The following is a 16,651-nucleotide window of genomic DNA, read 5'->3' as shown; positions in this document are numbered from 1 at the left end:
GATTGGCTCCGGCTGACCATCAGATGCCTCATGGAGCAGATGTGATAGCTCTGATATCATAGTGTTTGTTTGTTTGTTTATTTACTTATATAGCGCCCCTAACTCAAGGGTATCTGGGCGCATTACAGTTACATGATTACTTAGGCATTTTTCATGTTTGCAAAGGTTACATAGGCATTTTACACAATTACCACAAAAGACAGAATTTTACACATTTTACACATAGAACAAAGGTTTGTACAGTTATACACATGGATCAGAATATATACAGTCTAGGCAGTTGTGAAGGCTAGATTAAACAATACTATGGGCAGAGTGGTTACCGGCAAGCCGGCTACAGTAGGGATAGCAACAGTCAGTGATAACAATGTATCATGCCAGGTGGGCATATTTCTTAGCAATCTAATGATAATAAAAATGTTTTCGTTTCTTTGCTGAAGTTGTAGTGTGAAGGCACGGATCTTAAGGCTACAGGCAAGGAGTTCCCAAGCTCTGAAGCCAGAACTGGGAAAATGCTTCTCCCTGCTTTCTTTAGTTTGAAGTTGGGTACCTTGAGATAGGTAGTGTGGATAGATCGGATAGGATGTTCAGAGGTATGCTTGATGAATTTGTCCACCAAATATTTTGAGGCCTGGATGGTGGAGAGGCATTTGAATGTTAAATTGAGGGCTTTGAGACAAATTCTGTTTTTAATGGCCAGCGATTTAGTGGAGCGTCTGGCATTGGAAATGTGCTGCATTCTAGGGAATCTTATCGCAGTTCTAAGGGTGTTATTTTGTAAAGTTTGCAGCCTGTTAATGTTCTGTTTGCTAGACCCTAGCTACAGTGCATTACAATAGTTGAGCTTAGACAGAATAAGAGCTCTGGCTGGTGTAATGCAGCTGTCAGTGGAAAGAAATGGTTTGCATGCGTTGATCAGTTTGCAAGTGTAACTAGTGGCTGATGCGGTAGCATTCACTTGTCTTTTGAAGTTCAGAGCCGAATCTAGGCAGAAGCCTAGAGTTTTTACCTCTTTGGATACATTAATGTTTAAGCCATCATTGCTGAAGGTCATGAATCGGTTACTTAGTTTGCTAAATTTGGTTGGTGAGCCAATGAGCAGAAGCTCCGTCTTCTCGTTGTTAAAGCAAAGCTCATGAGTAGCCATCCAGGCTTGAATAACGAGGAAAATTTGGTTAATCCTGGCTACGTCTGTCTTGTAGTCCCCGGTGACTGGAATGAGAAACTCAGTGTCATCTGCATAATTAGTGTAGGAGACACCCAGATTGTCAAGATCATCAAACAGGGGCTTCGTGAAGACGTTATACATGGTGGGTGAGATGCACGAGCCCTGCGGCACTCCACAAGTTACAGGGACTGGCTCTGCTGAGTCTGTAGTGGAGAAAACTCTCATAGACGGGTTGACTAAGAAAGATTGAACCCAGGCTGTGGCCTCCTGGAAAAGTGAGCAGAGGATGACAAGTGATTGCAGAGGACCTGGTGGTCCACCAAATCAAAGGCGGCGGAGAGGTCTAAGAACAGGAAGATGGCTAGTTCCCCCTTGTCCTTCAGCGCATCTATTTGTTTTTTTAGGTCAATGAGTGCTATTTCCGTTCCGTGTCTTGGCCTAAAACCTGAATCTTGTAGCCCTAACAGGTTGTTAAATTCCAGCTAAGACTGGATCTGGAGGTAGATTGCCTTATCTAAGATCTTAACTAAAAAAGGGGCCCTTGTGATTGGACTTTACTTTGTGGGGATGGAAGGGTCTAGATTTGTTTTTTTTAAAGAGAGAGGACCCAAGCCTCTTTTAAGTCAGTGGGGACTGTACTTGTGTTTAATGATGCGTTGATAAACGTGGTATTAAAGGGAGCTAGTTCCCTAGCTGTCTTTTTAATGGTGGTCGTAGGGCACAAGTCACCTAGGCACCTGGATGGTTTAAGTGAAGAAATTATCTTTATTATATCAGGTATAGTGACAGGGGAAAGTGGAATTCATCAATTTGCTGTTTATGCAAGTATATTGACTCTTGCCTCTTCGAGTCGTTAGGAGGAAGGGCAGCTTTTTTGGTTGGGATTCTTTCTTGTAGCAAGGAGATTTTGTTACATAGAGCATCTTGGATGTTGGTACACAAAGTTTTGTTTTTGTTGCAGGTATCTGTCGGGGGGGGGGTTAGGAGATTCCATTTCTCTTAATATGGTGAAGAGATCCCTTGAGTGGGAATTGGCTTTAGCGATTCTAACATTAAAGGTGTCTCTTTATGCTTGGTAAATTTCGAGTTTGTATCTCTCAGAGATTCTAGTCAATGACTCCTTGTTCTGGGAGGTAGGATTGTTTTTCCAGAGTGTTTCTGCCTGCCTTTTTTCACTACGTGTGGCTTTGAGGCTGGGGTTAAACCAAGAGTTGTGGTGAGCTCGCGGTTTCTCTTTGTGTAGTTTAAGGGGGGCAATTTTATTGATGGCCTGGTTGAGAATAGAGTTATAAAGCTCAACTAGGGCTGCTGGGTCTGGGTTAAGGTTAGTTATGTTAGTGATGGGGTGGATGAGTGGGAGCAGGTTATTAACCGTTATGTTTAGTTTATTTCAAGTCATGGCCGGTGGGGGGCCATTTGAGATTTAGTGTTAGCTGTAAGATGGTCTTGAATCATCAAGTTTATGAGGTCCAGGCATTTGGCTCAACAGATGTAATGGCATTTGTGCAGTTTAAATCAGCCAACCAATCTAATGTACGCCCTTCAGCATCGGTGGGTACATTAATCCTGAGGATGAGTCCTGATAGTGGGTACCTTTTAGCTACTCAAAGAGCAAAGGTGGAAGTCAGTATCTGGTTGTATCAACAGGCCAGGTGAGAAATATGAAGACATGTATAGAGGATGATAGCAGGCCATCAAAGGGCATACAGTTCTGATGGGCAGGCAAACTCGGATACAAAAATATGCCAAATGCTGAAAATATCGCTTGAGGCAGCACACAAAAGACCCCAGGGCAACCAGCAGAGGGGACACCCACTTACTGACACCTCCTTTATTCTATACTACCACTTCCATACTAGACATTACCAAAAAGCTGCCATGGTGGCAGATTTGAAATGTGGATTAGGACCCCCCCTATTCATCTTTGCAACACAAGCAGGCAACAGCAAGCATATTCTGGTGCTGCTCAGAATTACCATTGAGTTATGAAATAATGTACAAATAATTTTAAGTGCCAAAATAAATTGTCACCATTGTTGTATTATTTCTTGAGGAATGGTTTCAGAATACAGTGCAACTGAAAACACTCTATATCCAAAAGAGGAAAGGCGGGCTGCATCATCTACTAAAGTGATACATGATGGCAGAATTAAGGGCCCTGTACAGTACTAAACTGGGTTCCATACTGTGGCAAGATTGGAGTCTCCAGAAAAGAATATTATCACAAGTGTGCTAGTGATAGATATAGAATCTGTTTCTGAAAATGGAGCAAGGGGGTGCTCATGGAGGAAGAGTTGGAGAACATACGGATTGAAAAGTATAAAAAATAGGAACAATTTAACTGAACCAAGGGCAGATACTCAGGATCTGCACGTATTTACGTGTATATTACGTTATGTCACTTGCTATTGTATAGTGCCTACTGCCATTGGCATGGCTTTGAAGTGCTGTGGGGTGGAAGGCCCATCGGAAAACTGTAGTATGTGCAAACATGGAAATAAAAGAGCATTACATTGCATTCAAATACTAATTAGAAGGGTGACTATTCCATTACTACCAGAGATTACTAGTTTAAAGCATTATAAAAAATATGCAGAACATTGTGTTCAGGCACAGAGATGACTGCTATGCCAGTGACTACGTGACAGATGGACCGAATTATTCATGGGACTTAGCTGTATTCTATGGGTTGCAGTGCAAGCGGGGAAATGGGTATTATAAATAGTCCATCAAACCCTAGTGCTACTGTCTACAGTATGCAGGTTGGTTGCTAGCTAAACACCTACCTGAGATGTGCCTTGCTGTGGAAGTTGGTGAGATCTGGCCAGTAGGCGTCCTGCCCTGGATGATAGTGAATACTCTAAGCCTGCTCTCTGTAGTTTGAGTACACAGAATTATTAAATAAGAAAATGCTCCTGGCACACATTTCTCCTGTCGCACATTTCACCTGATTCCCAAAAATGTAAAAACAGGACATTTGCGACTGGCTATCTGTGACATGATAGGTGGGAGACATACCTCCAGACACACCCACTTTGCATTGGAGTGTCAGAGGATAGGCAATGCAAAGGAGTGTCCCATCAGTGTCCCAGCGTGCTGCAAACTGATTCACACAAAAAAGGAAACTTGTACCTTGCCCCAGTTCCAAACTTCTGCAAATCAGATGTGGGACAAGGGCCATTCTGCACTAGCAACTATCACTTTTTTAACATTTCTCCATAAAACTGGGTGACCACTATTGAGTAAACATGTTTAGAAAAAGTTGTTTTAACCCTACTCATGTTATTTGTTTACTTTCCGGGACTTGCGCCTGTGTTTGTTCTGTGAATCAGGTCCAAAGTGTGGTAAGTTGAAATACCATGTGCCGTATTGATGTGAACGTAGCCAGGGAGCCCTGGGGTTCATAACGCAAGTAAAAAATGCAAAAGAAAGAGGCAGAGGACCGTCTAAAAAATAGAAATGTGATTGGAAGTTGGGAAAGGCCATCTTCCAACATGTTACCCTGGCTTCACGGGAACCTCCTATACAGTTTGACATCAGCATTAATGTTAGAGAGGCTGCCAATTATTATACTCAAGAGTCTTGAAGTCAATGGTCATGGAGGGCCTCTAAAAATGGGCTAACGGAAAGATGGGTCACAATAAACTGGGCAACTAGGTCTTTCATGTGGGCGAGTCTGCTCACATTTTAAAAAAGTACCATATGTTTAATCGTTGGTGTTCTTATATAGCGCCTCATGCCATATCCCTCCCGATGCTAAGTGTTGTTGTTATTATTGCCCAATTTAATGGTGTTCAATTTATCAACCTCAGAAGGATGAAGAGCTGGGTCACCTCAGCCAATGGGAGTCAAACTTGCGATGCGCAGGTTTGCCCCATGTCAGAGGGGAGCATTTAACTCATGCCCTATCTACCCAGGTTAAAACAACCGGGAGGCGCCCCTAACAACCAACGAAACCAGCAGAAGACGAAGGCCCTCATTATGAGTTTGCCAGTATTGGATACCGGCAAACTGTAGTACCATTTCCAGCACATGGTTTGCCGGAATTACCGGCAGATACCAAGTGGCGGAAAAGCCTGAAAATCCCATTCAATGGACTCCCATAGGACTCCATTGTGGGATTTGTCAGCATTACCAGCACCAATGTTACCGGGCCGGTAATACCAGAAATTTCTTGCCAGGTAGGGTGGCGGATATACCTCCAGCTTTTAGCTGGCAGTATATCCTCTACCCTACTGGCCGACCTATAGTTGGCATGTCCGGAACATTTCTGGTACCAGCACTTTATTTCCAGACCAGCCAACTTATAATGAAGCCCAAAAGAGTACAGCATGGGCAAATGTGGAAACAACCCCCAATGACCCAGACGAAAAGCGGGTGATTTTTAATAGTTCAAAGTATTGCAGGAAATATCCTCGTGTGTCGAGACAATATCAAGATGAAAGTGAAAGAATTGAAAGATCATTTGAATGTCTTGTAAAAACGATTTGCAAGAGCAACTTTTCTGGACTGAAGGAGCCAAGAATTAGCTCTATGTGGAACCCAGCACACATGGAGCAAGAAGACAGCAAGGCAGGGCATGTTAAAAACAAGAGTTAGGGCATCATGAACAAAGATGTCAACCTGAATCGAATGAGGCTCTGAGAATAAAAGTGGGTCACGGTATAAGAGCTCAGGGCCACCCATGGAGTTTTGGCACACTTAAATGAGTCAAGCATGAACCATCAGTGGGGGCACTGTATTACCGCAAAGAGGCTACAATGCAAGGAAAGATTCAGAATTTAGGCAGAAGGGTCCCCCCATGCCTCATAGGCCCACCATATAAAGGAGCCATCCAGGTGATAGAACACGTTATAACGCATTTATTTGTTTTATTTATTTTGCATTTATAGACAGGGCACTTAACTCTGGAGTCTCTGGGCACTGGTTACAATTATAAAGAGAACATAAACAAGATGAGAAGTTAGAGTTTTGCGGCAGGAACCTTAAGCGAAGAGCCAGGTTTTTGCTTGCTTTCTGAATGCCTTATAGGATGGCTCGACTCGGATGGTGCCTGGAAGGGAGTTCCATAGTCTAGTTGCGGTGGCTGGGATGCTCGCTCCGCCAGCTCTGGTGCGTTTTTTATCTGGGGCTTCTTAGTTGATCATAAAAGAGCAAATTCAGAAGAAGAAATAACGCAAAAAAGTGACACTGCCCGGGACACTGCTTTTAAATGAAGTCTGCGGAAGAGGAGCAAACCACAACCACCAAGCACAGAGTAAACACCAAGCAAGAGCAGGAAATTGCAACACAGTCGAGACATGACCAATCGGTAGAGATTCTAAGGAGGACATGGGAAAGAAAAAGGACTGGAGAACGCCACAGAAGAAGCGCCTGTCCCCAGCACCCCCGGATCCAGCCTCCACTTGAAGGACCTGGGGGTTTGTGCGTTCAACCTGGAGCCGAAAGGATCTATGTCGAAGGGCCCACAGAGATCCTGTTACTGAAATAACACTGGTATGTGCAACCACCAGTCTCTGGAATCTTCCAGGTACATGGAGTTCCAGTCTGCAATCACGTTTTGTATCCCTGGGAGGTATGTGGCTGCTATCGCTCACTTCTTCAGGCAATAATTCCAGAAGTCCTTTGCCATCTTCGCGAGCATTTTCGATTGAGTCCCCCCTAACTTGTTTATGTATCACACTGCTGAGTTGTTGTCCATCTTTAACAGAATGCAACAGTTCACCCTCTTTGGTAAAGACTGTCACCATGAACAAGCCCACTAGCAGCTCCAAACAGTTTATGTGTAGCTTCAATTCTTCTGCAGACGACTTTCCTCCTCTCTGCAAATGGCTGAACCTGGTGCCCCAAACGGACCTGTTTGCATCCGATTCTATCACTAATCCTGGCACATTTCCGAAAATGGCACTACCATTTCAAGCTTTCATGTTGTGCAACCGCCAGCTCAATTCTGCTCTCCCTTCCTCGTCTAACGTGACATTCTGGTGATATCTTCAGCCCCCCTGCAAATGCCTGATTTTCAGCCTCTGCAGGGCCCTTTAATGCAGGGGCCTGGGGAATATGGCCTGAATCGAGGCTGCCAGAAGCCCTACAATCTTTGCTAGATTCTGAAGTAAAATATGCATATTCTGAATTACTAACTCTCAACTCGTTCTTTATTGCTTTAATTTTCTGCTTCAGAAACTCCAAGGTTGCTTTTCTGGTATCTATTACAAATCCCAGAACCTCCATCCAGTCTGATTTCTTTTGGTTGATCAGAAACCCCAAGGAGGCCATCAGGATACTCACGCATTGTACCTGACTCACTAATGTCGCCTTGTCCTGAGCTAGGATCCGAATGTCATCCAAGTAGACTATAATCCTGATCCCCTGTCTCAGATAGCTTCCTTCACCGGTCTCATGACCTTTGTAAACGCCCAGGGTGCCGAGGCCAGTCCGAAGGGGGACAAGCGAACTGCCAACTCTGTCCCCTCCATAAGAATCTTAGGAACCGCCTCAGGTCTTGAGCTACTGGAATGGTCAGATTGGCGTCTTTCAAGATGAGCCTTGCCAGCGAATCTGCTTTGCGCAGAATGTCCCTGGGGATGTGAATATCCCCATCTTGAAGTGTCTGTAAAGCAGCCAGCTATTGAGCTCCTTCAAGTTGATGACTGGTCTCGATTTCCCTTTTCTGTGTACCAGGAACATATTGCTGTAAAAACCTGCCCGACTCACCGGGCACTGCTCTTTCGCTCCCTTCTCTAAGAGACTGCTCAGCTCTGAGTCGAGGAGTCTCTCCTTCTCCCTTGACATCCTGAGCCATGCTGGGAGGTGCTCCTGCTGCGGTGAGCTTGTGAAATCTAGGCTGCAGCCTGCTACTCTATGCAATACCCAAGCATCGCCTGATAGCAACCCACCATTTGGCCATACAAAGCAATGTCCGCACTCCAACCTGGGGGTAATGCTTGCTTTGCACATTTACCGCCGGCAGCATTTTGATGTCTGTAGCCTCTGCGTCCACGCTGACCCCTGCCTCTGGAGGGGAAAAAGGCATTGTGTTGCCTACTCTCCTTGTATTGGGCTCTGGGTTCTTGGGGCCTCCTTATTGAGTTGAAACGACCGGCCGAATGGCCCCTGTGTTGGCCGATCCCTGCGAAAAAAAGCATCCATGGAACATTGTTCAGATGGTCAATTGCGCCTTGTCCAGGGCCGTATATGTTCACATTAATCGGGACATCTCCTTAGCAAAAGCTTCCCTGAAAAGCATACCTTGTGCAGACTCACCCGCCTCATAGTTGGCGAGATCCCCCAGTTTGCTGTCTATCTTCAGCAAAAGGCAGGGCTGTCTTTCTGAGGAGAGCACAACAGGCATTACCCAGAAGGCATACTGCCCTCTGCGCCCAGCTTGCCAAGGTGACTGATTCTACGGGTTTGCCGGTGTCTTTGACCCTTTCTGCTAAGTCCGTTATTTTTCCTAGGGGTCCTGCCATGTCCAGGACCTTGTCCTGGCAACTCTTCCAGGCACAGTCAACCCCTCTCCTGACGTCTTGCGTGGCTTTGGTAACGAAGGTGACAATTTTAGCATCAAGCTCTGGCCTCTCCATAACTTTGACTGGTAGTTCTGGCCTAGGGCATTCCGCCCCCATCCTGAACTGCACTTCTTTCTTCAGCGGCTTTCCGCCATATACTGGGCCATCCTCGGGGTAACCACTCAGTTGACTTTGGATGCCGAATGCAGTCCAGGTTGAACATGTCTCCCAGGTCGTTCCCTTTTTCCAGAGCAACTTCAGTTAGTTGCATCCATTTGGGTTCATTGATGGACTTGTAGCTAACAATTAAGCTCAAATCGTCCACCCCATCTTCTTCAGCGGTGTCCTAGCCATAATTGGCTTCTCCTATATGTTTCACCCCTGCAGGAAGAGGTTCTGCACTGCCATTTTTCCCAGTAAAGCATTTTACAACTTTGCAAAGGGATCGGCTACCTCCTGGGGCATCTGTTGGGCCCCGGCCACTTGGCCCGGGGTGTAGAAGGGTGGGGGCTCTTCTGCGCCTTATCGTCCCCCTTAAACACAACCTTCTTCTTGGGTTGTTTACCTTAGGTGCCTTCACCTGGACTGAGATCCCTCCTCCTCTTCCTAGGGGCCATGCCTTTTTGACTGAGGAGGGATTCCAATGCCTGTAGGGGCTCTTGGGTAAGCAACACCCCTTGTGATACAGCCACGACCAATCAGTTACCCAGGACCTTCTTGAAACGTATTGACTGGTCCCATTCTATCTCCTGTTCTTCTTCAATGTACTCTGGTATGGTGCTTTCAGGCTCCATTATACTGTAATTGCCACTGATCATGTGAAAGAAATGTAGGCTGTTAGCTGGCTAATGAATGTTGTGCCTGAAGGAGGCAGACTGCTTTCTAGAGGAAGCGCTGCACCTCAAACTTGGTTCGAGCTAATTTTCCCAGTGGAAAGCAGCTTTTAACTGTAAATACACAGTGTGTGTTACAACGTTCTGTTCTTCAGTGCCGGGATTGAATTGTGTGCCATAACAGATACAGATATGTGTCAGAAATGCAAGGTCCTTTCCTCTAAGAACTCCAAAGAGTCGGAAAGGACCTTGCTCCCCCCCATAAAGGTAGCGACCGAGCCCCGGGGAGTGCCCAGGTCACCCGGTGCAAGCAGGATAATTTGCTGCCCCGGTGCCCTTCCCAGAGGCCCCCCACTGCCTCACAGGTGCTCACAGAGTTTGCAGCATCCACCGACAGTAAAACAGTGTGGGAACCCAATGCATTTCACTGTTGGTTGTCCATGCGAGCCTCTGCTCACCGCACGTAACAGTAATAAAACATAACAGGAAAGAAAATCAGAAGTGCGAGATGCAGCCCGTATTAATGCTCTATTCTCGCGCTGAGCCGCATGCTTTCTACGAACAATGAAATGCACCTAAGAAGCCCATAACACGTTCAACAAACCATGTGAAAGCCTTCACTAAGCACACATTTTCATATAAATACTCTTAACAGAAAACGAACGTTATAAAGCAATGGTAGGAGGACTTATCTGCTTGGAAGAGCAGCAAAAAAAAGAGAAGGCGGCACAGACAGGACATGACATGAAGTGTGTGCTGGATCATAATTGGTTTAATGAAGTGGACAAAAAACTACAGGACACTGTGTACCTCTGGGAAATTGTAGTCCTGTGTAGGGGAATATTTGTTTAGTTGGTTGTTTTACTGTTTTGAAAGAAAAAAAAGGATGTGTAAAACAAAAGGTGAAGATTTAAAAGTGCTGCGATGAAGAGTAGCATTAAAGAGTTGACATAGAATGATATAGAATCCGCTGCTGATTCTCCACATGTGACATCTAAATCTGTTACATTTCACTGAGCTGTTGCATGCTCAAACTATATCTGAGTATTTGGATCATACATATCCATTCTCGTGTATATGTTGCTATGACTACTTATTTCTTTATTTACGTTGAAGACAAATTATTATGACAATATTATGACTCGAAATGTTGAAATACACCAGGTTTTACAAAATGCCTCAAAGGCTGAAGTTTCTAACTACATTATAAGACTAATACCTGTGTTTAGTAGAATGCAACCTTCACACATCACATGGTGATACACTATGGTATAAACATGTTCGTGTGTTTGTGCATGTGTGGTGCTTTCAGAATATAGGAAAGATGTATACGAACAAGATGACAGTCATGTGAATTGACATACATAAAGCAGCACAGGCAATTATACAGACTTCTATACTATGTCTTAACAACTGGCAACCTCACAACACTTTCTGGGACCACCTTTATCAAAGCAGTTAATAAACTGGACAACTACTGTCTGCGATGATGGTGAAAGTCTTATCTCATCAGTGATGTGGGATAGGGTATCTTGGAGAACCAAGACAAAATACTCATTTAGAAATGTCCTATAAAAGGTCATTGCAAAGGAAACGTTTTCACTCCAGGGATGAGCGGTTCTAATGAGCACATACACGGCGTGATCTTTTTAAAGATAGGCAATATTACTTGTAGCATGTGGGAGATGATTGTGAAGTGGTATTTGGATTTGGTCACAGGGTATTCAACCTACCAAATCGGGTCTTCCTCTGAGAGTGACCAGAAAGTCTTCGAAGATGATTTATGGCTGTGTCCTCTGGACTCCAGCTAGTACAACTTAAAATACTCCATAGAATTTACTATTCACGCACATTTCTCTTTAGATGTGGTCGATCCCCATATCCTCTATGTTTACGTTGCAACATGACAGATAGCTCATTTCTTCATCTTCTCTGGCAATGTCCCCAAATACAAGCTTTTTGGAACTCAACTATGACTTGATTGTCTAGGATAATGGGCAGCGAAATACCGAATAACCATATGTTTCTATTGCTAGGGATTCGGCGTGCCTCTTCTTTTAATAGATATGATAAGCTATTTCTCTCAACTCCTATAAGGATAATCAAATGGAACATTGCAATGCCGCGTGGGAGTGAGGAAACCTCCACCACCTCCAAACAGAGTGGTGAAATTAACGTATGCATGTTTATGGAGGAGAGAGTGTACGGGTTGTCTGTATGCCCTGTAAAATATGGACAAATATGGGACAAGTGGGGAAACGTGGGATAGTGACATCGTAAATTGAGGATTCTATGTTGCTAAGGGGAATACACAGATTAATTACATGCAATTCTGTTAGTACATCGTTTTGTTTTTCTGTTATTTGTATATGTCATATTATTCTTGATCAAAACAAATAAATAGAACATATAAAATAAGATAGTTTAGGGCAACTATTTATGTGTATCCAGACCACAGTTGGATTAAACACATCTTGTTAGAGGTTAAAGGACGTCTTCAGAAGAACACACCAAGTAGCATTTTACATTTTCCCTCTTCCCTCAAACTCTCCAATTTTCTTAATACTTTTAATCCTTCTGGTGTCTGTGGGTCATTCTTGGGCATACCGTTTGTTTTGGGATGGAATATGCAAAGGTCGTGGCTTCAAAACCTGTGCATATAGTAGGGAGATATTTAAGTGAATCAAAGTCATTTAAAGAGTAACAGACTATAGCTTACATGATGGAGACTGAGAGGATGAAAATAAACGGATGGGTTTATGGTAAAATATTTTTTTTTTTATGGCAATTCTGTTCTTGGGTAATTTTTAGAACAATCCGACATGTGTTTTGCATAGTGATGCTTTTTTAAAAATTTGATGTGGATAATAAAATCATCCTTTCAAATATGTAAAACATAATGTGATAATACAATTCACGACCAAAACATTTACAATTTTTCAATACATGGATTAGCCAAAGCATTTGTTTAAGAACAATCATACAACTCAAATTAATAAAAGCATCACAATTCAGAATAAGGCTCATTGGATTTGGGAAAAATGGAATCAAGAAAACAAATGATTGCCACACGCATGGCCAAGTTCGGGAAGTTGGTAATGCTTGACCAAATGTCATTCATAGACATAAAGATGTATTTGGTCAAGTCACATTTTTTGAAATGTTTCGATCTTTGATATGCCAGCCCCGGGCTTTTTCATTGCTCTTAAATTGATTGAACATGTATTTTTCATCTCTTTGATATCCACTAGATAAAAGAAAAAAATGGTGATTTGTCTACTTAATTTCACATTGAGGAAGTGCATCTTTTATTCTACCCAATGTTCCTCGCCTTGGTGAAGCCAAGACCTCCTACGAATGAGTATTGCATTGCAGCGTGTAACATGTGTTGGCTCATTCTTAAAGTTAACTGAAAAAACAGAATTGGAATAAAAATTCTACTTTGCAACACTGCTCACAAAAGAGGATCTGCACTTAACTACCATGGTGAGAAAGTCACCTTTTTCTGCTCCCAAAACCATTTCACCATATAAATGACAGCAGCTACATAATGATTGTTTATTATACTACATACATAACTTAAGGATGTGCTGTTGAACTCCCAATTCAAATTGAACTTGTATGAATTGTGAACAGCTCTGCAGCGCAGCAGCAAGGGCTCCCCAACTTTCAGAAAGACATCCAAAACGAAGGATCCAGAACTTCCACTTAAATCTGCAGGAGAAAATGCAATGCATTAAAAATATTCTACTGGCTACCACCCACCTGCTTCCCCATCACACAAGCATGGCAAAATCATGTTATTTTGCAATTTGATATTTTGTATATGTTATATTCTGCAGTGGAGCAGTCTTTGTACCCACCAGCCTGGATACCAGCAATCAGCACCTCATTCCAAACCACGGGTGCTTAGACTGTCTGTCTGCAACTGCATGTTGGAATTCAAATTGTCTTTCTTAACATGAGGCAAGGCTTCATTGCAGGGATTGAAAGAACTGGAAGCTATTTGGCTCCAACTTGCAACTTAGACAAGTCAGATTAGGTTAACTGAGCACAATTTATACCATAATAATGTAATTTCACATCCTTACTGTTCATGGCCTGTACGAATGTCATAGTATTTTCCCTTTTTCCCTCCCTTGCTTTGAAGCGCTTTGAAACACATTGTGTATAGACGCTATATAAATAAACAATCATATCATGTCATATCATATCATGTGATAGTCATGCTTAAAATAGCATGTGGTATGAGCCGCAGACCCAGCATGGTTGCTAAATGCACCGTGCGATGCAAACACTTTCATATTTCGTCAAATGCAAGCCGCAAGATGTGCAGTACATTAGAGTTGTATTCAAGAGTCTTTGCTGGGCCCCAGCGGCCCTGAGCCAGGCAGACCACAGGCCTCTTGTATAAACAAAGGTCTTCTCACTGCTATATAGGTTTATTTTAGGACAATAGCCAATGTTCTAGCAGAAAAGAAAACAAGAGATAACAAGGCAGTGCTGAGGAAGAACTACAAATGCAGTCCTTTCTGTACAAAGGATCAATGTAGTCTGTTGACACTTTTTGTTGGAAAGATTCCTAGTGGTGGATGATGATTTTGTCCTTGCTACTGCTTACACAAATTTAGTTCACTGATATTTTTGTTGGAAAGATTTCTAGTGCTGGGGTGACAATTATGCCTGTGCTATTGCTTATACAAGAGAGGTTCAGTTCACTGATATTTTTGTTTGGAAAGATTTTTAGTGCTCGATGAATTTGGTGGTTGTAGGCCTGGATCAGTGAATGCCCAAAGAGTATAAACAGATCCATCCTTCAGACCCTGGAAAGAGCTGTTCGGGGTGGCAGAGCTGGCAGGAAGACAAGGAGGCAGATGCAGACAGCTGTAAGCCGAGGGAGAGAGCACAAAGACTTTCCAGTTGGAAGGGGCCTAAAGGACTCTGCCTATTGACTTTTGAGCAGAATTTGGATTCTGTTTGAGCTGCTTGGAGAGCAATTTTGTTTGCCCCCCCCAGGAACATCAGCTCACCACCTAACCTAACAGCAGACACCTTATTCTGGATTGGCTATACGCTGGCACCATTAATCCAAATGGACATTTACATCTTTTTCTAAGCATTTTATCATATTTCTGATGCTTTTTTGTTGAAAAGATCATGGTGCATTAATAGGTGGCTTTTTAATGATTGTTTGGAAATGTTCAATTGTTCAATTTCTTTTCTCCATTTTTCAATGTTTCCTTCGATGGTGGCTATTTCCAGGCACCCAATCTTCTCCAGCCCTCATCACTCCATCTTCTACAGTTAGTGAGTATGAGCGGTGTTTGCTTTACCCTTCCTTTGATAGCACTTTGAGAAAGGAATTGAGGTACTGATTGAGGAAGATGCTTCTATGAGGTTGCCTATCATGATTTGGTGAGGCAGGTGCTAGATTGCCTAGCATGATTTGTGAGGTTGCCTATCATGGCCTGGTGAGGCCAGTAGTTGGTTTTTAAGGTGGCTAGGATTTCTTGGAGGAGGTTGATAAGTCTTCATCTTGATTTGAAGTAGAGGCAATGACAATAATTTCAGCTTTTTCATGAATGGCCTTTTGCATTTTAAGTGCTTTGTGTATAGTGACAATAATGATGGCAAAGTGTCTTTATTCTAAATGTCTTACATTTAAAAGATGTACGTTTTTACATAAAAGTGTAAGAAGCATTAATTGAGTGCTCATTATTGAGTGAGAAGTGCTTGAATATGAACTTGAAGAATGGGACATCTATCTAAATGTATTGTGTATTGATGTGGTATATATGGTACATGTCGTTTAATACACATATGAAGGGTTATTGGATGGTGTGAGCAGTGGACTATCAACACAAATATATGTGACATTGGTAAACCCCTCCTGTGCTGATGAATGAATAGCAGCCATCCACTGCAGGGGGTTGATCACCTGCTCTCAATATGGATGCACAGTGACAAGTATATGATTTTCTCTACCCCTACTCCTACCACAGCCACTGCTGTGGGGGGGGGGTCTTGGACAGTCCCCTGGGGATGGAGGAAAGGCTCTGGAGGCAGGGGTGATATAAATCACATCACTAGCAGTTCACGGTCATTAAGAGTTGAAAATAATAATGTATTTTCTTCAGGGCACATTAAAAGAAAGACTTGTATCTCATTAGCACCATAGAAGGGGGTACTGGCCAATCAGGATGCTCTGAACTCAGGTTGTGTTGTCTGGTACAAGCCTGGGTTCTGCACAGCCTTGGTGATGCTAGCCGCACCCCCTTCCCTTCAGTGTGCCTCCTTCCCTTCCCTCCGTCCCACCCTCACCTCTTAGTACGTGTGTAGTTTCCAAAGCGGGTGCTAAGAGTGTTATTTACAAAACAAATAAACTTACCTTGTTGCGCAGCCTGGCAACGCACCATAGTGTTCCAAGTCCGTTTCATAGAAATGGACTCGGGAAAGCGCAGCGCCGGGCCACACAGCAAGGTCAGTTACTTAAAATAATAAATAAACTAACCACCATTAGAACCCACATTAAGGGACCCTTGCATCGCTCGGGCATGTAACTTTGCCAGCGGGCTGTTACCAATGGGGCTGGCTTTCCACCTCTTTGTATATTTGATAGGTATCTCATAGGTTACTTATAACACGCTTAATACCCAGAGGTTTCTAAGCGTGGACTTGGGGATTGAACCGTTGGTGCTCTGTGTCGTCTTGCTTCCAAGGCGAGTATGTTGCCCCTGAGCTATCCTCACGAGATCTGGGGTTCTCATCCTTTCTCTGATTATTCTTTCAGCCAGCTGACCCTCAGTGTAACTAGCACTGTAGATAGCACTTATGATTTTGTCAGTTAATGGTGCTATGAATTCATTGATTCTCTATGTCTGAACCACTATTCTAGTTTGCCCTTCTCTATTAAGCAGTGTCTCTTTCTCGGTCAGGGCCTCCCACATTGGGGAGTGACAGGACCACAACGCGTAGAACACAGTTCACTTTGATTCTCTTGAGGCTTCTCGGCACAATGCGCTCTGCCGTATGAAGTGATAGTCCCACAACTTCAGCAAACTATTCTCACTGGCTCATTTCATCTCTCATAGTGCCTCTTGAATTTCAGTGCACAGGGCCAGAACCACAATTGCCAGAATGTA

General features: G+C 43.4%; 1 protein-coding gene across 2 annotated transcripts in view; it reads right to left on the bottom strand.

Moving 5' to 3' along the window:
• FLT3 (fms related receptor tyrosine kinase 3) overlaps positions 1-16,651 on the bottom strand; it is an 842,728-nt gene that overhangs the window by 472,168 nt on the left and 353,909 nt on the right. For both annotated transcript variants that reach the window (XM_069639890.1, XM_069639891.1), the window contains exon 7: positions 13,084-13,223. In XM_069639890.1, coding sequence (XP_069495991.1) covers positions 13,084-13,223 — 140 coding nt within the window. The remainder of the gene's footprint in view (positions 1-13,083; positions 13,224-16,651) is intronic.

This window comes from Ambystoma mexicanum, chromosome 7q, assembly GCF_040938575.1.
Source record: "Ambystoma mexicanum isolate Mex_15411 chromosome 7q, UKY_AmexF1_1, whole genome shotgun sequence".
Taxonomy (NCBI): Eukaryota; Metazoa; Chordata; class Amphibia; order Caudata; family Ambystomatidae; genus Ambystoma; species Ambystoma mexicanum.
This window is presented reverse-complemented; position numbering and strand designations above follow the sequence as displayed.